The sequence below is a fragment of the Vulpes lagopus genome, chromosome 2, assembly GCF_018345385.1.
Source record: "Vulpes lagopus strain Blue_001 chromosome 2, ASM1834538v1, whole genome shotgun sequence".
In the NCBI taxonomy this organism is placed as follows: domain Eukaryota; kingdom Metazoa; phylum Chordata; class Mammalia; order Carnivora; family Canidae; genus Vulpes; species Vulpes lagopus.
Genome location: NC_054825.1, coordinates 147821471 through 147843904, shown reverse-complemented (window position 1 = coordinate 147843904; position 22434 = coordinate 147821471). Strand labels below are relative to the sequence as shown.

At 43.5% G+C, this 22434-nt stretch overlaps 1 protein-coding gene across 1 annotated transcript in view; it reads right to left on the bottom strand.

The window, feature by feature from the left end:
* SMARCA2 (SWI/SNF related, matrix associated, actin dependent regulator of chromatin, subfamily a, member 2) overlaps window positions 1–22434 on the bottom strand; it is a 173140-nt gene that overhangs the window by 90177 nt on the left and 60529 nt on the right. The window contains 8 exon segments of the mRNA XM_041745079.1: window positions 141–187; window positions 3312–3398; window positions 3995–4102; window positions 12488–12601; window positions 14200–14442; window positions 17260–17370; window positions 18043–18109; window positions 19903–20066. Coding sequence (XP_041601013.1) covers window positions 141–187; window positions 3312–3398; window positions 3995–4102; window positions 12488–12601; window positions 14200–14442; window positions 17260–17370; window positions 18043–18109; window positions 19903–20066 — 941 coding nt within the window.

Below are 22434 nucleotides of genomic sequence, written 5' to 3'. Positions count from 1 at the left end.
CCTATATGCTCTGCTGAGGTGAGGGGAGAGCACAGGAGCCTGGCAGTAGGTACGTGTGTGACAGGAAACACTATGGAGGGAAAAGCTTAAGTATGACCAACAAACTACTTTTTGGAAGAAAGATAAATTTTAAGATTTACCCATTGATGACTCCATTTGAATAGCCCAGGTGTTCAGCAAAAGATTCCTTTAAAATGGAGAGGAGAAAAAAAAATGATTAAAAAAAAACCCCACCCGGATATGTAAATTATTAACTTAATAATTACTCTGAGTGACGTCATCCCGTGTATTTCTAGAATATAGTTAAACAAAATAATAAGTAAAAAAATATTCGTTAGCTGATCAACCAGAAACTCAATGTCATTGAATTCAGACTTTTTGTTCGGCCACGAATGTGTCCCGGGAGTTTTGTCTCCAGAATCTTGTACTGAAATTCTCATCAAACAGTGACTAAGCATCTATTGAGCCAGGGGTGAGCCATGTAGGTACAGGGGATCCAGAAACAACTCAAGGATCTATCCCCAAGGAGTTTATAGAGTCTAGACTCGAGGAAGAGCCTAATGCAAGCTGATCAGGATTCAGATGTGCACCGAAAACATACTGCAAAAAAATTCAACAGTAAAGGTAACAGTGATCGTGCACCATGTTCTAAATCTGTGTTTAGAGAAATCCTGAAATCCCTCCATACTATGCTTTGTTCCTGTTACAAAGAAGGCCCTCAGTGGACACCGACCCCTCCCTTCGGTGCCTGGGCTTCCATTTTTAAAAAATACAGAATTTTAAATTTAAAGTGAGAATTTCTAGGATTTCAAATTGAACTTAAACTACTTGATCCCATCATCCCCTCCCCGCACTGATCCTGAACAAGAAATAAATTCCGGTCCTCTGTGTGGTGTTTCCAGGCTTGCTGGATGGAACTGGGACCATCTGTGGAGAAGGAGAGCGGATCACACCTTCACATCAGCCGCCCGCTGACTCCCTCCCCTGCTTCCTTTCTTCCCCCACTGGCAAAGCTTTGCCTCCCAGGGGGGCACATCTCTGCCTACGACTCTCCTCTCACATACCCTCATCACCCACGGTGGGCTCTGGCCCCTCACAACGCTGCCCCGCTGGCAAAATCAAAGGCGATGGACAACAGCCTCAAGCCCACTCTGACCCCAAGAGCCATGCCTTCTCTCTCCACCAGCAGCCACTCCTCGCTAGATCTTCTGGGATCCATCCCTATCACCTAAGCAGGGCTGTGAAAACCAAAGAGATGGCACATGCCAGTGCACAGTGATAAATTGAGAGATTAGCATAGTTTTAAAAATGTCTTCATTTCGCCTGGTTTGGAAGTCCTTGGGGAAACCATGAGCCCAGCAGAGAGACAGGGGCTTCTGGGGTGACTTCCTATGACTGAACGTGGTGTGCCAAAGGGTACGAAGACACAGGCAAAATGCACACACGCCAACTCCGAGCCATAGCTGTGGCTCCGCGTGCCAGTGGCTGAGGGTCTCCTTCCTGGTAATAACGCTTCTGAAAGTTTTAACGTTAAAAAAATTTTTGCAAATCAGAGTCTGTCTTTCTATTGACGCCTATTTAAAATGTAAATATGCAGGGAATGGAAGGCAAGTTACTTAAAAGCAGCTCCTTTTATGATTCTCCCCTCCCCAGGTTCTCCAGACAGAAGCCCCCTTCCTGACACCATCTAGCAGGTTTCAAAGGCTAATTTTTGCATGACAGCCAAAATGAAGTAAGACTGACACTTAATTTTCATAACTTCTAAGTCCTGTACCCTTCTATGAATGAGAATAAATATCTCAAAATTGTTTTCGGGAAAGGGGAAGGGTGATGGGTTCACCTGACAAGACCCTGGTCTTTTTTCATCACTTGACATTTTTTTGGGTCCCCCCCCCACCACACCGGTCACAAACCAATAAGGATCCACCACTAATTCATGGATACCTTCCATCTGTTTAATATATGTTAGTGGTTTCCAAGATGCTTTCTCACTTATTATTATTATTATTATTATCATTATTATTATTTTTAAAGTTTAGCCGCTGCCAATCCCATAATCTAGCACCACGTGATGACAAGTCCAGGGCCCTGAAGCTTGGACATGAGGAGAGATTTTCACCAGGTCAGGGTTACAGAGTGGCCCGGGACACGGCCTCATTGCTGCACGCTGGATTCTCCTTCACTCTGTGTCTTAAATATCTGTGACTTGTGGGTAGGACTTGACTTCTGTGGCTAGTAGGTGGCTGTTGCCACTTTCCTTGGATCTGGAGCCTGTTAGCCTATAGACACTCTGCCCTCTGGCTGTGCAGGCAGCAGCAGTGTCAGGCTGGGAGAGGTCTCCAGTACAGGTAGAGGGTGTGCAATAAATACTTGTATCTGACAAGTGTGATTGCCAAAAATAAGGGGGGGGAGGGCGGGAAGAATCATCAAAAGCCAAGAAATACTCAAAGTCAAGAGTATTTGAGCTTGATTTTCACACTGTAATCATTTAAATTCTGACTTCCAGAACCTTCTATTTCCTTTTTAATGAACCAGTGCGGGCACTGGGGGCCCGCAGTGCCCGGTTTCCTGGAGCCCCATGTGCCATGGAAGTAGGCTGCACCACTACCAAATGCATCAGCGGTGACACTCCTTTTCCTTCCTGCTCTGGTCAATTGATCCCATGAGGGTGAAATTCTGTCAATTTTGGAAACTTGCACGTGGTGAACAGGGCAGAAAATGTCCTTGCCCCTAAAACTAGCTTGGTGAGACACCCCTAAAACTAGCTTGGTGAGACCAGAGTGTCAGGATAAAAACCAGGATTTACACTGTCAGGATAGAAGCCAGCAAAGGAAAAATGCAGATCTAAGTAATAACAGTACTGAAGTCAGTGTCTTTTACAAAGAAAATATTTCGAGAGCATCTTCCTCTTGAGCGGGTACAAATACGATACTTTAATATTTTTCACAGCATCCTCCTGAGGAAGCCGGATGTATTCATCATTACCTTCAATTTCATAGCTCCTACCATAACAAGGCAATTCACAGCACTTACCCAAACCCACATAATGAGCACGAGCTTGCAGTATTTTCTCACCGCTTCAAACCCTTGGTTATAAAATTCCAGATGCTCAAGTGCTTGGTGCCAATGAGAATCCATAACCAGAAAACTCACGTTTGTTAATTCTGCTCGCCGAGCTATCAGAACATGTCATTTCAACGTCCACACATATTTCAACCCTCTTTCCTTCCCTTTTTTTTTTCTCTCTTTTTCTTTTAAAAGTAGTATTAGTAGGAATAATGCAATCAGGATCAGAATCGAAGCAGACTTACCTCAATGTGCTGAAACATGTATGGGTGGTTGCAGATTTTTCTTAACTGCATGATAGTGTTCATGAGTGTCTTAGCACCTCCCTTCCCCTGGGAACGAGTGGAGAGAGCAAACACAGAACAAATTGTTAATTGACCAAATACCCCTTGTTTTTAAAAAGTAGACTTTCACAGAAAGGGCCATAGGTCTTCCTGTAACCTACACCTATCGGGGTCCGGAGCTCCTGTTCTATAGCAGTTTCTGAGTTACAGATACAGCATCTTTCTCGACTGACTTATCCTACCGGAGGGAATCATACAGAGTTGATGGCTTTGTGACACGACTGTCTGTTCCCCAGGATTCTGGGAAGACAGAAGCACGGAACAGATGCCCAGGGAGTGACACAGGATTTTAAAACCTTCTAAGGTGCCACCCCACATTTGGGTGGAATACATTCCATGCAGAACTGACATGAGCAGAGCTAAAAGCTATTTTGGTGATGCGAACACGCTCCATTCTTCCTGCCCCAATGTAGTTTGCAACAAAGAGGTTGCGAGATTTCCTTTGGCAGCTACGGCAGCTATAGGAAAGGCCCAGAAATTTGCTTGAACAGGCCAGCGTTAGCAGGGCTGCTTCCTGGGGGGTATCTGGCGTCGCGGCCAGAAGACAGACAACACGCTGAGTTGCATCATCTCCTAAAACGGACCTTCTTATCTTTCTCAGAGCCATCCGTGAGGAGGATCCCTTTGGCTTGCATGTGGCGATAGAGGATCTTCTGCAGCGCTGACATGTCACACTTGATCACGTATTCCACCTGGGGGAGACAGAACAGTGAGGAGGACAGGTAGGAGCAGGACAGAGAAGGGGCCCGTCCTCAGAAGACTGTGGAGATGCAGAAGCAGGTGGCACTCCTGGAATTCTGTAGGTTGCCTCCGTTTCCCCTCCTTGGAATCCTCCTTGGATTCATGGGGTGGAGGGTGGGATGGGAGCAGTGGTGGAGACCACGGTCATCACTGCTAATGGTACCAGGACGATGCAGGGACCTGCCAAAGGTTGTGTGTGATTGAGGCTAGTGTCACGTTTTCTGAAACTTCCTGACTTGCTCCATATTTGAGAGAGAGAAAGAGAGAGAAGCTTATGAATTGTTCGAAGAAGCCCAATATAGAGTATTTCCTAGTATTTCTTACCATTTCCCAGCTCTACCCCCCCTTTCATATGAACAGAAAAATAGTGACTAACCAGAATCTCAAGATTTTCTCCATAAGACATTTTTCTAAATGGTCATATGTAGAGATTCCCAGTACTAATCTGAAAGGATTTTATTTACTTATTTGAGAGAGAGAGAGAGAGAGAGCACAATGAACCCAGGAGGCAGGGAGGGGTAGATGGAGAGGAAGAAGCAGACTCTCCACTGAGCAGGGAGCCTGACTTGGGGCTTCATCCCAGGATCTCAACCGAGATCTTGACCTGAGCTGAAGGCAGTCGCTTAGCCGACAGAGCCACCCAGGTGCCCCTGGACACAACTTTATGACCATCTAAAGAAGGCAAAGCCTCATGTGCCTCCAGTCGGATGTCTGTGAAAAATCCTATTTAAAACAGTTAAAGGGAATTCACGTGCCCTTGGCTTAGCACACACCTGCAATACTTCTAGCATGTTCTTAATGCATAAAAATCTGCCTTCATTATTTCCTAGTATTATTTTCTTTATTAAAAAAATCCCCAGAATACAAATGTGCAATTTTCATAATAAACGCCAGATAAATGCCTAGAAATCTGCAGAATGTGATTAAAAGTAAATCAGCAAGCTGCCTAATGTTTAACAAACTGATTAAAAATGATCAGGTTATTTTCAGCTCCAAGGGCCAGGGCGAGGAGGTCACAGATGAAGGGAAGTTGAATATTCATTCAATTGTTGCTTCAGAAGGAACCTGTCAGGCCACATGAAACTGCAATTAATAGCCTTTTGCCACTTGTTTGGATGCGCCAAGTAAGACTAGAGAAAGGCTGGCTCCTTTACAGAAAAGTTAAGGGAAGCAGGTGACCTTCCATATACTTGTTTTGTTTGTTTGTTTTTTCTTGTTTTGTTGTTGTTGTTGTTGTTTGTTTGTTTTTAATGACCTTCTTGGCCGGGGGGGGGGGGGCCAGAAATCCCCACGTTTGATAAATAAGAATAACGTACTTACTACAGCCTTTCTGTTTTGGATTCCTGATCGTGTCCTATTTTTAACGCACTTTGACATTTCCCAAGAGCTGTTCACCCTCAGTGAAATTCGATCATGGTGAAGATAAGTGTTAGGCAACTTCACACTGTGACAAACAGGAGCGTAAAAACGGCACCTTGGCGGGGGGGCTGGGTGGCTCAGCTGAAGAACTGACTCTTGACTTCAGCTCGGGTCGTGATCTCAGGGTCCTGAGACCAAGGCCTGCGTTAGGCTCTGTGCTCAACACGGTCTACTGCAGATTCTGTCCCTGCCCCACTCTCTAAAATGTTTTTAAAAATCTTTAAAAAAATAATGGCACCAAGGACTAATATCACTGAGCTCTTTCAGAAAGCTGTACGTGCCTTCTCTCACCAACGGCTTTCCCACGTTCACCACCACAAGGGCTTCTCTGCCAGAAGAGATGGGTCCTGCTGGCCAAACACGCCCTTGGTGCTCAAGTCAGCAGACAGGCGAGCCCATCTGGAGGACCCAACAGCTGCCCCACGATGGGGAAGCCTCCCTAACCCTCCTCCCTGCACCCTCAGAGGACCCAGATGTGGGTCTGGTACACAGGATGGAAATCACCACCATAATAAGCTTCACAACAGTGTTTGACAGTTGCTCCCTGAGCCTTCTCGGATGACTCCAAGCTTTGTTTGACTTTATTCTTCTCTCCAGGCCTGGGGCTGGGCTGGGGGGTGACCTCCTACTCAACCTTAAGGGCTTAAAACATCCTCCTCCATCACCACAGTTCTTGGCTGAAGTCAATTTCTCCTTTCATTTCCCTCAAGGAAGTGGTTATGAAGCTTTTTTGCTGGCATCCCCTCATCAGACATGCGAGAGCACATCTTCCCAATATATGCCCATGCCTTTGTTTATGAATTATATGTATGCACTAATCACTAATGTCAATGTCTAAAGACACATGTGACTTTTAGGGTATGGTCATCAATGTGAAAAGCAACCGATTTATTTCCAGGGGCCAACGTGATGACACCTAATTTTTTTTTTTTCAGCCAATTCCTGCCCAGTTACCCTATGATGCAGCTGATGAAACCCACATGAGGAACCGGAGAAGAGACAGGACCTCCTTTTGCTCACAGTTTACCTAGGCTTATGTGCTTCTTCTTCTGTTCAACCTGCAATCCTTTGCAGAATCATTTTAACCTCTTTGTGCATGCTGGGGCCAGAAGTATTGGTTTGAGTTAAAATCAGATCCTCCATCCTATGGTCTGGGTACAGGGAATCCCATACTGCCTCACAGTGGGCAGGAAGAGCAGGAGGTGGGGCGGGGGGAGGGTGGGTGGAATGTCAGATGCCCCTGAGGTGTGGTGCTCCCCATCATGCTCCCCCTGGGATGACCTCTCCAACCCAGCCCAGACACATGAGCGACTTTCTGACCCCCGCACCACATGGGTACCAGGGTGAGTCTGTAGGTTAAATGCCAACAAAGCTTCATTTTTTATTTTTAAAAGTTAACCTACAGGGAAGTTCTAAAATCTTTTTCCACATCCAATGGAATCCCAGTAGATGCTCCTGCCCAAACACGTCCCCTCCCCCACAGGTGTGTTATAAGCACACCCTGCCCTGAAGTGCGTGAATGCCTGCATTGTTCATCCAGATGGGGTACACGAGGCTGCCTTTCATCATCATGCCCTTGCTCAAGGTGACAGACCTTGTCTCCACACCACGTCTGCTGACCTGTCACACCACACTTGTTTCCAGTGTGGCTCCTACACTGCCCCCATCCCCCCCCGGCAAGCAGGCAACCAGAACTATGTACTGAGAGGACAGACAGAAGAGTTATAAAGTAGACATAAAAGACAGAATGGCAGGGACCAAGTGAGAGAGGTTTCTATGATAATCATGCCCCCTAAACTCTGTTGGGCCTGAGTGCACCCCCAGAGATGTGATGACATCGGATGACAGCAGGGATGCAGAAGTTCCTCAAACTAAGCTGGCACTGCAGGAAATGCAACCTGGGCCTTGTTAAAATGGAGGAGTCCCCTCCACGAGTGAGGCTGGCGAGGGCCAGTGGGGCTATTTTTGCTCTAGAGAGATGTAAAACTGAGGTGCTGACCTCACATACAGGATGATTACCTCCCAAGGATTCTTATGTTAGTAAGTGATCAACAGGTCCCTATAAGGAAACACATCAGGTGGCTGTAGCGGTCTGGAGTCTCCCTCACATACCCCTGTAGAAGTATCCAGGCTTTATTCATAGTTTCTGCCTGAGTACTGTACTTCACTTACAAGTTCCCTTCCAAAAGGATGTATTATTGGAACAACAATGAACCCAGACAACTGTGTGTGACAGGTTACCACCTTCTGAACTGAGATTTCCAAACAATAAGACCATATGTTTCAAAGGCCCAGGTTCTGGAATCTATGATGTTGAGAGAGGAACAAAGTAATGATTGATTACATCAAGCCTTCCAGATGTTTATATGATGAATATAAATATGTAAGCTGCCCATCTGAGCGAAGCTTATTTGTTCTTTTACACAGATTAAATCACAATCAGGATCGATTTTAGGTAGGTCAGCCTTTAGTTAACCTCAGACATTGTATACATATTTTAGCATGTTTAGACATCAATACATATACAGGTGTTTGCAAGTACAGTTGGCTCTTGATTATACAGGAATTAACAAAGGGGACAGTCAGCACAAACAACCCTAAACGGGAGCTAAATCGCAAAATCAATTTTTATTCAGTTTATGTGAGGTTTTACATATGGCCTCTTGTATGAGCTGCCATTCCTTCCTGAGGGTAAGGAATGGATTTTATGCTACAGCTTGCTGGTGGTGCTGGGAACACTGGGGGGACGGTACAGTCCCTTGCTCATTAGGTACATCACTGGACTCATTGCTATATTAAATACTCATTGATTAAAACTAATTTTTATTAAATGCTTATCCATTAAAAACTAATTTTTCTATGAAACAGAGCTGTACTTATCAAGCTTTTGGCCCTTCTATGCCTGCTTCGGTTATATCTGAGCTCAGGCTACCTGTGCAAGACAGAACTACTGTTTAGGACATACAAAATAAATTTTGTATTTTAAGAGTTTTTTCTGTCTTAAAACTCAGCAATAAGAAAAGAAATGACCCAATTAAAAAACAAACAAATAGGGATGCCTGGGTGGCTCAGTGGTTGAGTGTCTGCCTCCGGCTGAGGGCTTGATCCCGGGGTCCTGGGATCAAGTCCCACATCAGGCTCCCTGCAGGGAGCCTGTTTCTCCCTCAGCCTATGTCTCTGCCTCTCTCTCTCTGTGTCTCATGAATAAATAAATAAAATCTTTAAAAACAAACAACTGGGCAAAAGATTTGAGTACCAGGGGAGTCAGGGGAACCAATCACTTCATCAAAGAAGAGATATGGATGCCAAATGAGTAATGAAAAGATGCCCAACATCAGTGGATGTTAGAGAAATGCAAATTTATTACAAGATACCAGTGCACACCTGTTGAAATGGCTAAAAAGGTCAAGAACACTGACGGTACCTGATGAGAACTGACGAGAACGTGGAAGAAATGCAAGGCTCAGACATTGCTGGTGCAACTGCATGATGGTTCTGGAAGTTTCCTATAGAGCTATGCATGCCCTTAGCATAGGACCCGGCGACCCCACCCATGGGGTCCAGTGAAATATTTTATTCCACTCCAGTAAAATAAAAACTTATGTTCATGCAGGAACCCATATAACACCATGCATACAGCAGAGGCATCCATGATTGTCAAAAATCAGAGACAACCCCACCATCCCAACTGAGTGGACAGATTCACTATGGTGCATCCATAGATGAGAATACTAACTCAACAATAAAAATGAGACAGACATTGATACGGGCAACCTCTTGGATGGAGCTCAAGTGGTTAGCTCAACATGTTGGGCTAAGTGAAGAAAACTCAGATGCAAAAGGTCTGAGGAGACATGATGCCTGATTCCAGCCACGTGACGTTTTGGAAAAAGCAGGGCTCTAGGGATGGAGAACAGATCAGGGGTTGCGTGAGGCTCAGGGTTACGGACAGGATCTGACTAAAACCGAGCAGCACCAGGGGTGTCTGGGGGCTGCTGGGAGGGAGAAATGTTCTTCCCCTTAACTGTGGGTGTGGTTAACATTTGTCAAAGCCCACAGAACTGCATACCCGAAAGACTGAATTTTATTATACGGAAATTTAGAAATAAAATTAAAAACCACTTCCCTGACTGGTTGCTTTTCAGGAGAGCATTGGAGAATTACTGCTATGGAAGAGCTAGCCTTTTTCCTGCCATCAGCCAGGATTCCTTCCCAGGGTCTTTCGGGAGGCTGAGAAAGACAGACACGCTGTTTGTGGCTGTAAGCAGATGGTGGCAGAGGGAAGCTCCTTACCCCTCAAGATGATGCTTCAATGGCCAATTTCCCTCAGGTTAAAAAAAAAATCCTAACAAGATAGAGAAAGTGTAGATGGAGCACAGGACAGGCCACATCCACAGCTACGTATGTGCACTAAGTGATTGGTTCCCCTGACCCCCCTAGAACCAATGGTCAGGGGAACCAATCCCCTGACCCTCCTAGAAAGGTTGATGAGCAGAGGCGAGGGAGGACCACAGGATGTGCGAGGAGGAGTGGAGGGTGAGAAGGAACTTGAGGCCAACAGCAATGAACTATTCTAGTTCTACATACCGGACAGAGCAATAGGAGTTGAGAGTAAGGAGTATGGCAGGGGCAATGGTCAGGAGTTGAGAGCCTACCACATGCCAGGGTTAGACTCATGGGTCTTACAGCCATTTAATCCACTCAACTATTCTGTGAGGCAGGTATTATTTCTTTGCCAGTTACTGATGAGAACACAGAGGCCCACTGTGTTACTGACCAATGTCACACAGTTAGTAAGAGACAGGGCATGGGATAGGGACCTGTGTCCGCTCCAACAGGCAGAGCCATGATTTCCACTCCACTGAGCTGTCTCTATAAAAGGTAGCTTATCCGTAGATGATATACCACATACGGGGCAGTTAACATACCCCAAATAATACTTTGGGTCTTAAAGAATATAAGTATACTTTATTCAGGAGACACGCTCTCTAAAATCTAACCCTAATTTTTTTTTAAAGTTTATCAAAACCCATGAAGCTGTCTTGTGGAAGGAACAGTGAAATAAATATTTTAGTAAAGCAAAGAATTCCTTTGTGATATAACCGATCACCCCATAACCTTTATGATAGGCAGGTTTGGAGTTTTATAGAATGGATTTTCTTAAAACAGGGCAAACTCCCAAGTTGTGATATGCTTTTAAAAATCTATATTAGCCAGTCTTAGAAATTAAGTAAATAAGATGAAGTTTTGTAGAATGAATAAATGAAGACCTTTAGTTAACCACCTTTTATTCTATATCTCTGCTAAAGAAACAAAAGAACTCTAGGACACAAAATAGTTAACATCCATCTCTATACCTTGCAGGACCCCTTGCCAGGAATATAGTTCAAGGAGGCCACATGACCCCTGGACCCATTCCCCAGTTTATTCAGTAACTAGGTCTATGGTGAACAGTAAGAGAGTTACCCAAACATACCAAGACCATAGGAAGTCAAAAAAATATCAACAGCATTCAACCCCCAAGATGCATTCAGTGGCAAGATAAAAACTTAAATATTTAGGCTTCTGCTGGGGTATGCTGCTGGGGTATGCTGGGGTATGCATGGTATAAGAACTGTGCTTATTTTTAATTATTTTCCCCTGACTGTTAATGAAGAGGGGAATTGGGAACAGAATTCTCAATAAAGTGATCAACTTTGTATGCTATCTTGTCAACTCCCACTTAGGAAATGAATAGGAGGAACCAATCTGTACCAACCCCCCACCCCACCCCCAGTCATTACACAGAAAAACACAACAACGCAGAAATACACTTTTCAGAACTGACTTCTCTACAGAGAAAACTCAGATCCAAATATCTCTCATGCAACAAATAGTAGGCGATGCCAAACAACCTATCTCTATGAGAATAAAATTGAGAACTCAGAAGTGTATGGTTCCAAAAATATGATCAGAAACATATTAAACTAATACCCAAACCAAACCAAAAAATGTAGAGTAAAGGGGTCAAAAGACATTTTAAAGCACTGAGAAGTCAGTGTGCAAAATGTGATGTGAAAAAAATACCTGCTTAAAATATTCACAGGGACTTGATTTAAATGGTGCAGGAAAAAAAACATGACCAAGAATAATTAGATGATGTGCCTGCCATTTGCAGGAACTCTGTTTTTCACTTAACTATCAGAAGAGTGACATCATAAGCATCTCACATGCATTAAATACATTTCTAGGAAAACTGCTCAATGTTTATGAGGCCTTTTGAGGATGATGCAAGCCCCAAACCCATAACCCTGCTTGACTCACTAGCAGATCAATTCTGTGGCGCCTGCCAGAGTAAACTTAACAAGGTTATCACTGAAAAAAAAAGAAAATCTAAAGTTAAAATATAATGTCAAACTAATATAACATTGAGTTGATGTCAGTTAAAGATAAAATGTCGGGATGCTCGATGAATTTGGTAATTTTATAAAATCTGGCCCTAAAGTTTTGGGAAACCAGGCTGAAAATACTGAAATTTCACTTCTCTCTCTCTCTTCATTAAGACCTCTAGCTCCTTCTTCTTCTTTTTTTTAAAGATCATTCATTCATTCATTCATTCATTCGAGACACACACAGAGAGAGAGAGGCAGAGACATAGGCAGAGAGAGAAGCAGGTTCCCTACAGAGAGCCCGATGTGGGACTCGATCCCAGGACCCCAGGATCACAACCTGAGCCGAAGGCAGACGCTCAACTACTGAGCCACCCAGGTGCCCCAGACCTCTAGCTTCTAAGGAAGAAAAAAAGTCCTTTATTGCTATTTCCAAGGTACCTGTGACTAAAATTCAAGCCTGCTGTTTCAGAAACACAATTTCAGACACACATACTTGGGAGATCGGCAAGGGAAAAATACCACACAGCTTTTGAATTTACAACATACTTTTTCTGGCAGCTGGGACTCAACTTCTTTCTTCAGCCTCCTCAGTAAAAATGGTCTCAACACCTTATGTAGACGCCTGATGATCAATATGGTTTCTTCTTCATTTAAGTCCACCTACAAGAGAACCTCAGATGAGTTGGACATGTTGCTATTGGGTTTTTTTTTTTAATGCTGTTTCATGAAATAAAGCTTTAGGGTTATGTTTATTATTTTGTTGAGATACATGATTGAAATTTTATGTGCATTAAGGCCAGGTCTCTCTCTACCTGGTATGCACACCCCAAAATCCTCTTCCCACATGCCAGCTGGTAATAAAATGGCCTCTAAATGGGGGTCTTTGTCATAATGTGGAGTTCCATGGAAAAGGGACCAGAGCCACCAGTCTCCCAGCTGAGAATTCTTGTTTTGTTTTTAAGATTTTATTTATTTATTCATGAGAGACACACAGAGAGAGGCAGAGACACAGGTAGAGGGAGAAGCAGGCTCCCTGCAGGGAGCCCGCTACAGGACTTGATCCCGGGACCCCAGGATCATGCCCTGAGCCGAAGGCTGATGCTCAACCACTGAGTCACCCAGGCGTCCCCCAGCTGAGAATGTCTTGGATATGACTGCAACAAGGCCTTACTGAAGACTGAAATAGAACCCAAATAAAGGGGCCATAAGTTCATGTGCTCTTACTCAATGTTGGAGCATTAAGTTAGGCTCCTAACTTAGATCATCTCGGATGCAGAAACACACCAAAGCAACAAGGACATAAAAAAAAAGAGAGAGTAGACCGAGTGTATGCTGGTGGTGCACACGGCTCTTCCTCACTCTTCTTCCCTCTGCCCCATCTTGTTCAGTCCTCCTCACACAGAACCTTCTCTAGAACCTCTTATGCCACCTTTCCCTATGAGCCTCTAGGGGGCAGACTTGATTGACGTTACTTTCTACAAATGGGCCAGCCAATGAATTACTGACAAAAGGCAGAGGTCCTTACAATGCACTTGAGAATTAAAGTGCTGAACATTCCAACATAAATGTCCCGAAGGCTTTCTAAGTGGCTTTTCGTTCCCACAGTTGAGAAACCACTAATCAAAAGGACAGGTGCCCATTTCTTTTCTTGCAAAATGGCCTGTGTCTTCCTTTCATAAATGAGCTCCAAGAGGAGATAGATGATCGGAGGAATGAGAATAAGTAGCGTGGCAACGGGTACTCCGGGATATGCAGAGTATTGCTGTGGACACAGAACTGAGGTTCACACTAAAACCGGAAAAAAATGAGTACTGAAAGTGAGTGTGAGCTAGTGCAGTTTCACACACGAACTCTTCACAGGGAAACCGTTTATAAAGAGAAGCCCAAGTTTACTACAAGGAAATATTTACTTCAAGGTTTGTGTTCAGTTGGTTCGGTTGCTCTAGTTAAATTGATTTAGCAAATATCTTTCCATTCATCCTCCCTGTGGCCCATTTAGATAAGCATCCCATCATTCAGGACGGTTCTCTAGTGGCCTGATTAACACGTCGGCAAAAGACTAAGGATCCTAGACTCATCACTAGATCCATTTTCTTAGGACAGAAAATAACCCTGGAAAGAGAACACACGCACCCAATGATGAGTGTTTAGCTGTCAATCACCCTGTGGGTTTTCTGCAGCTCTAACATTCTCAGCTTTGGGTTCTTTACATTCATTTCATTGTCATACAGTGGAAAATACAAAAGTTAGACCAGTACCCTTTCTCCAGTCATGGCAAACGGGGCATTAAACCACTGTTCAAATGTGCTGCAGCTCTTAAAAATGGTAGGGAGGAGGAAGTTAAGGAGGGCCCAGAGTTCTGGGAGCTTGTTCTGCAGTGGGGTCCCAGTCAGGAGGATCCTTCTGGGGGCCACATAGTGAGTGTTCAAGACCTGAGTCAGCTTGCAGTGGTGATTCTTCATTCGGTGGCCTTCGTCCACTATCATGTATTTCCACCGAATCTGTAACACAAGAGGAAGGACCAACACACAGTGAGCGAGGGAAAATAAAACCACTTGCAACAGGCAAGTGGTAGTGTGGAAAACCAAAGTAGTCATACTTGGTACATAATATGGTGTGATTCTTCTTGGGATAACAAAAAAAATCTCAACAGTCTGTTTCCCATACCTGATAGATCATGTGATATACCATGTGATAATGGGATGTCAAAGCAATGATGTTGCTTAGGGACCATGTGATTCCAAATTGCCCTTCCCAAAGAAGGGAACTTGGATCCAGAATTAAATAGTTGGGCCAGGACTAACTAGCTCCCGTGTCTCCGCAACCAATACTCCTTCTATTGATGGCATACCATCATGGCTCTACTGGCTGTAGAGCTCGTGCTGCCTCTGCTCATAGCAAGAATAGAAGAGCAGATTTTCTGCTTCTCCACTTGAAGCAGAAGTTAATGACTGATCTTCCAAGATGGCGACAGTCGGTACTCATAGCTGAGATGCTCTGGCTTCATGCCTTTGCTTCTATTGTTATACGGTTAGGGCTTGGCTCAGCTCAGTGTTCTTTTTTTTCTTCTTAATTTGAATGAGTTGCTAACATTTAAAAGTTGGAATACTTCACATAACAATCTGAACATTCAGCTTCTCTTAAAAAAAAAAATAAGGCCTGGCAACCTGGAGTCTCTCAGTTCAGACATATGCCTTACCTGTCAGGTCCTTACCTGCCAGGTCTAGGATCACTGTTTTAAGATATCTAAAATGAAAGCATATACTCACTGACAGTGAAGACCATGCTAAAATATCATTCCTCTGTTTTTGCCAGAACTTTGGAATTAAACACAATCTCATTTCCTAGCATGACTACCACTTGAAAAATAAAGAATGGCCATATGACATAATCTTCCCTCCTAAGTCTACATGCAGGCCCCTTCCTCTCTCATAACTCACCCTTCAGCCCTCTTCAAGGTCACTGGTCTCAGATTCTTTAAGTGAGAACAATGAGGAATGTCCCACTAAGCCTATTCATTCCCTACGAAACAGTGGCAATGGCCAAGAAAAGCATCTGGTGCTCAGATGTCCCCGGATCCTGCTCCAAAGCTCCCAGAGAGAGAGAGAGACTAGCAGAGTATTCTAGATGGTCCCTGCCTTCCTCACTACAAGTGACAGTGAAATCGGGGGAAAAGAAATATAAAATCTTCAGCTGGGCTGAGATGTTTGGGCAAAAGAAACTACCATAGCTTTGTTGTTGGGTTTTGTTTTGTTTTACTCTTCCTCCACCATTTCTAAGAAAAGTGTTCATAAGCATGAAGTTGTATGGACAATTATCCCAAGCTTACCAATAGCATAGAAGGGGCCAGCAGATAAAAATGTATTTAAGCAAACAGTCTACATCTACTTTCCTAATTCAGCTTATGATCTAATAAAGAAGGAATCAGAGAGGACTTCGATTCTGCTAATTTACTCTTTTGCCAATTGGGTCTTCCACTTGGACAAAATATTACTACCCCTTTCTATAGCTTCATTTCTCTAGCAACACGTAAAAGCAATTCATCTCACTACCAGGCATCTCCGATGAATTCTGAAATACATATGCAGAAGATGTGATAGGATTTTTTTTAAAGGATCTCGAATGTACAAACACATTCCCGTAGTAATATCGAAAAACATGTCATTTTCAACACTGCCAGATTCATCTCTGAGTATGAGGAGCAGGAACACAGCATTGTTGCCAGTGCCATCTCAATTATTAAACCTCTCCTGGGAGCACACTTCCTATATGTTATCTCCTGTGATGCCATGAAGGGAACTCTCAGTTCCCTGAGCAAAGGTTTAATGCAGAGAGAGAACAGATCCCCGAAACAGCTATTCTGTTCAGTTCTGGCCGTCGCTTCGTTTCAGATTATGGCACTTCCAGAACACCACAGGGTAAAAGAAATTACTGGAGGAAGAAAAATGAAGTATCCGCGTCTAGCCCCACCAAAGAAGGTATTCTGAATGAATGCATTAGGGGGCAAGGTGATAAACATGAAAAAAAAAAAAACATTTTCTATTTGCTGGCCAAAGGACAACTTAAGAACGTACAAATTAGGAGACATGTATGTTGCAGGTAGAAAACAACTTTTTCTCAGCTTCAAGTGAATAGTCACAGAAACAGCCTGGAGTAATCCAAACAATGGCCCATTATTTTACCAGGGAAAAAACCTAAGACAGGAATAGCACCAAAGCTGCAGCCTGGACAAATGTTCACATGGAGAAGACCATATGGAGAGGTGCCTACTCATCGTTGGAGAGACAAAGGCACAAGAGGAATGAAGTCATGCTGCTGACAATAACCCAGGGCTACAAAAACAATTATTTCTTCCACAAGCACGTTCAGGGCCGTTGGAGAGAAAAGAGCTGCAGAAGGAGCCCAGGTGAATTTTTTTAAGAGACATAAACTCAGTAACTGTGAGAGGCTAGGTTAGAGAACCAGAATCAATGACATATGCAAAAAAAAAAAAATAACAACAAAAACAAAACGAAAACAAAAACAAAAAACCACACACACACACACACACACACACACACAAAGAAAAACCAAAAAAAACCCCAAAACCAAAAGAACAAAAGCCCAAACCAAACCAAACAAAAAAAAGCATGCATAAGAATTAAAACCCCCGACTAAAATATATCTGACTCTGCAAGAGATAGAAAATAGAGAGAGAGAGAGAGAGAGGCCATCTAATGATCAAATTATACCAGTGAGTATAATTTGGGGAATACTTTATACTCCAGTGCAATGGTCCCATAATTAGAGGTAAAAGATTTTTTTTTTTTAAAACCTACCTTTGCAAGAATGTGCTTGTCTTTGATAATGTACTCATAAGTAGTCAAGAGGACGTTGAATTTCCCACTCCGCAGCTGGGGTACAAGGGAGCGACGCATTGCAGGGGTGCCCTGAATGGAAAAAAGTGTATATATATATGTAGGCATATACATTACCCAAAGGAAGTAATGTGTACATTTTGCTTCACTATTCATGGCTTAATGGAGCCCAGACACACGACTGAGGATTGCACATCTACGCATTATCATACACAGACCCATTATCCACGACAAAGTGCTTGGCAAAATCGCACACATCTGGATGCTTTTCAGGCCCTTTACAGGCAGGCTTTCCCACTGAAAACCGAGGGTGAGGGGACAGCCGGAGAAGGAAATTACAGCAACCTCGAGGTAGCAGAGAACCCGCTGCTCGGCTGAAAGGCTCCGTTTCTACGGGAGCGTGCAGCAGGCAGCCCGGGTGCCCGGGTAATTGCCGAACTTTGCAGGAACAGCGGGCATGGCGCGGCGCGAGGGATGTGCGATATTTGTCATTTGTATTACTCTCATCAGAAACCTCGCAATATGATAATTAACAATTTTCTTCTGCATTTCACTATCTGAAAGTAATTATGGTTTATTACAGTAATCTTCTTGGGATGATTAACTCACAGTGTTTGGTACATGATGTACATGACAAAACTTTACAACCAAATACAGTTCACAGATGTGCATATGGGAGGAAGAAAAAAAATTGGGTCTATTTTTTGCTTTTCCACATTTATATATAAATAAAGCATTCCAAACCTTGTAAGAAATCTTCACCACAGAAGGAGCCCATTTGTCAAATTCATATGTCCAGTTAGATAGAGTCCTATAGAACAAAAAAGAAAACATACAGAGAAAAAGACATTGGCATAAAAATCAGTGGTTAAAAAGATGTTCTTATTTATGCTCGGGCCTCACCTGGAAAGGGGCAAGAGAATATAAAATATCTCAACTACATACTTCTTTGAAAGGTGTGGAAATAAGAGATAAGTGGGGAATAAGCTGCCCCCAAAGCATGACAAGTTGTGTTTGTGAGTTCATAAGAAATCTCATAAGAAAAAAATAAAATTGGGCAGCCTGGGTGGCTCAGCGGTTTAGCGCCGCCTTCAGCCGAGGGCCTGATCCTGGAGACCCGGAATCGAGTCCCACGTCGGGCTCTCTGCATGGAGCCTGCTTCTCCCTCTGCCTGTGTCTCTGCCTCTCTCTCTGTCTCTCTGTGTCTCTCACAAATAAATAAATAAAATCTTTTAAAAAAAGGAAGAAAAAGAAAAAAGAAAATTAAAAAATGCATAAACATGGGGGTGGAAACCCTTAATTTCAATATTGAAAACAGCAATTGCCCGAGTGATTTGGTGATTCGTTAAGAACAACCACGTAAGTCCTCAGAAAAGTTGAGTCAGGAAAAAGAAATGACAGAAGCACATGAAAATATTAAATGAATCTGTCAAGAAGGAGCAGGGGAAGAAATACAGAATGCCTTCTTTTTTTTTAATCCCTGAAAGCATCACCATTATACAGGAGTCAGAACACACAAAACATAAAGAGCAAAATATATACTTGAATCGGAGATACAATTCGAAGGACATCTAAATACTATGGATTTGCATACTACAGATTCAGAAGCCTGCAGACACTCCTCACCTCATGTAGACAGAATCTGCAAATGCTAAACCAGAATCCTGGGTTTTTTTGTTTGTTTTTGTTTTGCAAGGACCAACTCTGTATTGGCACCGAGATCTACAAAGATCTCGGTGAACAGAAGCGCAACCTAACACCCACAGCCAGAGACACTACCATCGGAGGAGGGCGGTTCTGAACAGGTAGTCCTCCTCTGAGGAGAGTCTGGGAAAGACCTTGGAGGGAGCGCCCTGGCTCTGGGCATTGAATGGAGACCAGCAAGACCTGTTCTCCTCGAGCAGTAAAATCGCTGGCATTGAGCTGGTCGTACTGAAGGCAGTTTAATTCAAAACTCACAGTTATGACTGTGATCTAGATTCTGCTTTAAAAGTTTGTACAGTTGGGCAGCCCGGGTGGCTCAGTGGTTTAGCACTGCCTTCAGACCAGGGTGTGATCCTGGGGACCCAGGATCGAGTCCCATGTCGGGCTCCCTTCATGGAGCCTGCTTCTCTCTTTGCCTGTGTCTCTGTCTCTGTCTCTGTCTCTCTCTCTCTTTCATGAATAAATAAATAAAATCTTTTTAAAAAGTAAATAAATATCTTTAAAAAATTGTACAGTAAGGGTGGATTTTGAGAAGACATCCGTTTTGAATAAGGTAGCCTTTTGGAAACAGGACAAGGCAAAGGAAATCTTTAAAAAATATAGATATCGAAACCTTTCTGCTCTGTGAACCGCTTAAGGGGTGATGACAAGTAAGACCCAGCTGTGCAGCATGCAGGCTGTGTAGACTATGGTGTGGTGCTAAGGGCTGATACAAATCACTCTATCCCATGTTTAAAAGAGACCGAGGTTGGGAAGTGACAACCTTAGTCCAGATTAGACACTCTTGGTGATCTTACTATGTGCTAAAATTCTGCCTTAAATGAAAAACAAGGACAAGCTACTGATAGGGCAATCTACAACCTACAGAACGGTAAGTACAGAATAAATGACTTTACTTACGAAAGGGGAACAATGATGAGATAGGGGCCATTGAGTCTTTTGTGCTCCATCAGATAAGTGATGAGTGCAATGGTCTGTATGGTCTTCCCTAGCCCCATTTCATCCGCTAAGATCCCGTTCAAATTGTTATTATACAGGGAAACCATCCATTCCAGGCCCTGGAGCTGAAATGAAGAGTAATTGCTTCAATTATCCAAGATCTGCACAGGTAATTAATACTAATACAACTCAAGTGAGGCTGTGACTTCTTAACTCCTCGCTGCTATACGTCGGATTTCCCACAGTAGGAAAGTGGGGGAAGCACCAACACAGAAAGAATTTAAAATATGAGCCTGTAATCATCCCTGCTGCTTGGCAGGTGCTAAGTGTTAATCAGATTTAGAAATGACGGGCTGTAGCATACTGGTGGGATTTTAAGCAGCTTTGCTGCTCATCCCTACTTAGCATTTCACAGTATATGACATTCCAGAGTTATTATAAATGAAGAAAACCCAAACTAAAATCCATTCCAACCACTCCAAGAACAAAAAGCCAATGTGAGGATTAGAGACAAACAAACCAGAAGGCAGGTTTGGCACACAGATCAGAGATCATTAGACACAGCCTTCTTGGCAATGAAGCACCTCCCCCAGAGGGTGGGATCCCTTCAGTGAGGAAGCCGGGTGACCAGGGAGCCAGGGGTGCGCTGGGCCCAGAGGAGTACACTTCCTGATGGAGAGAGAGTTCCCAGGCATCACAGGGAAACTCGGCAGTCAGGGGGCTCCCCAAGGGCAGCCCACTGGAAGCTGACTGCCTGGAAACATGTTCAACACATTTTTAAAGTACAAAAGCCCTGCACCAGGGATGCCACTTTGGACATAAATACAAGAAAGGTTGGGTGAAGACACAAATCTGTTCCACTTCCGTCTCCCAACCACCAACGCCAATACCACCACCATAGCACAGACGTTGGGTTTAATGGAAGGAACAATTCAATATACTTCTTTATTTTTACAATATACATATTTACATATTATATTATATATAGTTATGTATACATATTATATATTATGTATTACATAAAGTTGAGTATATGTAAATATGCAAATATATAAATATGCATATCTGCTCAAGTCAGTTTAGCTTGCTAATTAAGTTATGCTTAGGGAAATGTTCATTTTAATTTGTTTTCTGTAAGAACAAAGTGAGTAATTCAATTATTTTCAATATTTATTAAATGATTGTTCTGGGCAAAGGACCATGCAAGCAGGTACAGTAGATGGATGGATGCCTGGCTATTTAAGATGCATGGCTCCATTCAGAAGCTTGCAGTCAAAGAGGAGACAAACGGCGTTCACATACAAACATGTACCAGGAAGTGGCTGAAAGTACGTGGCATACGTATAAATACATGTAATATTATTTAAAATTGTTCTGGCACACATTATACAATCCCACTGAGCAGAGGTTTTCTTAGGGAGAGTGCTGTAACAGTCTGCAGAAATACTTTGATAAGCCACTTGTACCATGCAAGACTCTAAAGCACCCTACAGGATTTTGAAGAACGACAGCAACACTAAGACATGAGAGAACCAGGAAGAGCTCTGAGGGACTGGGCAAAGACAGAGAAGGGTAGAGGGGAAGTGATTGGAAATCACAGGGGCAGGCAGGATGGGCCGCATGCCTGCGACAGGACCCTGAGACCACCAAACCTTTAGGGAAAGTCAACTAAATCCCAGAAACATTTGGACAGTGGTAGTAGGATTTTTTTTTTTTTAATGAAAACTGGCAAGGGGCTGAATTTTGCATCTGTGTTAAACCCAGATAAAACAGAAGCATAAACTGGCAGCAGAGGAGACTAGAAATTCACAAAAATTGTGGGAGGTGATTTGGATGTCCGTAGACCATGGAATTGGATGGAGGGTTTGGGCAGCGAACCAAACTTGTGCAACTTGCCCAGGAGGCAGCAGGAAGACCCCCTCTATGTCAGGGTTATGTAACCATTAATGATACAAAAACTTTTCCAGGAGCAAAGGGACAGAAAGCTTACTCCTGAGCAGAGTGATCCAGGCGGGGCACTGAGCCATAGTCTGAATGGGTTTGTGAGAAATGGAAAGGATCTCATCAGTCAGAGGCAGGAGGTCAGAGTCCAGGAAGAAGGGAGACCGTGCAGCAAAAGCACGGCAGGGAACAGACACAGAGGCATGCTCGGAAAGTCTACAGCAGCCCAGCAGAGGGACAGAAGCATGAAACGGACAGATGGAAATGCGGGTAATTGGGTTTGGAAAGACTGAGGACAAGTGATGAGGAAGGTGTTGGATCGCAGGAAGAAATCAAATTGGCATGAAAAGCAATCTATGAATAATCCAAAGAATGCATCTTGCCTGCACAGACCCACAACAGAATTTATTAGAACTGATTAGGAGTTAGCATCTATGTCAGTGTCAGGTAGGCCAAGTACGATGAAAACAACACCCCATGAAAGCAGCATGGTCATTGGAGAAAACGTGACCTTACTACAGCCGGCATGGTGGGCTCCAGGGATATCCATTT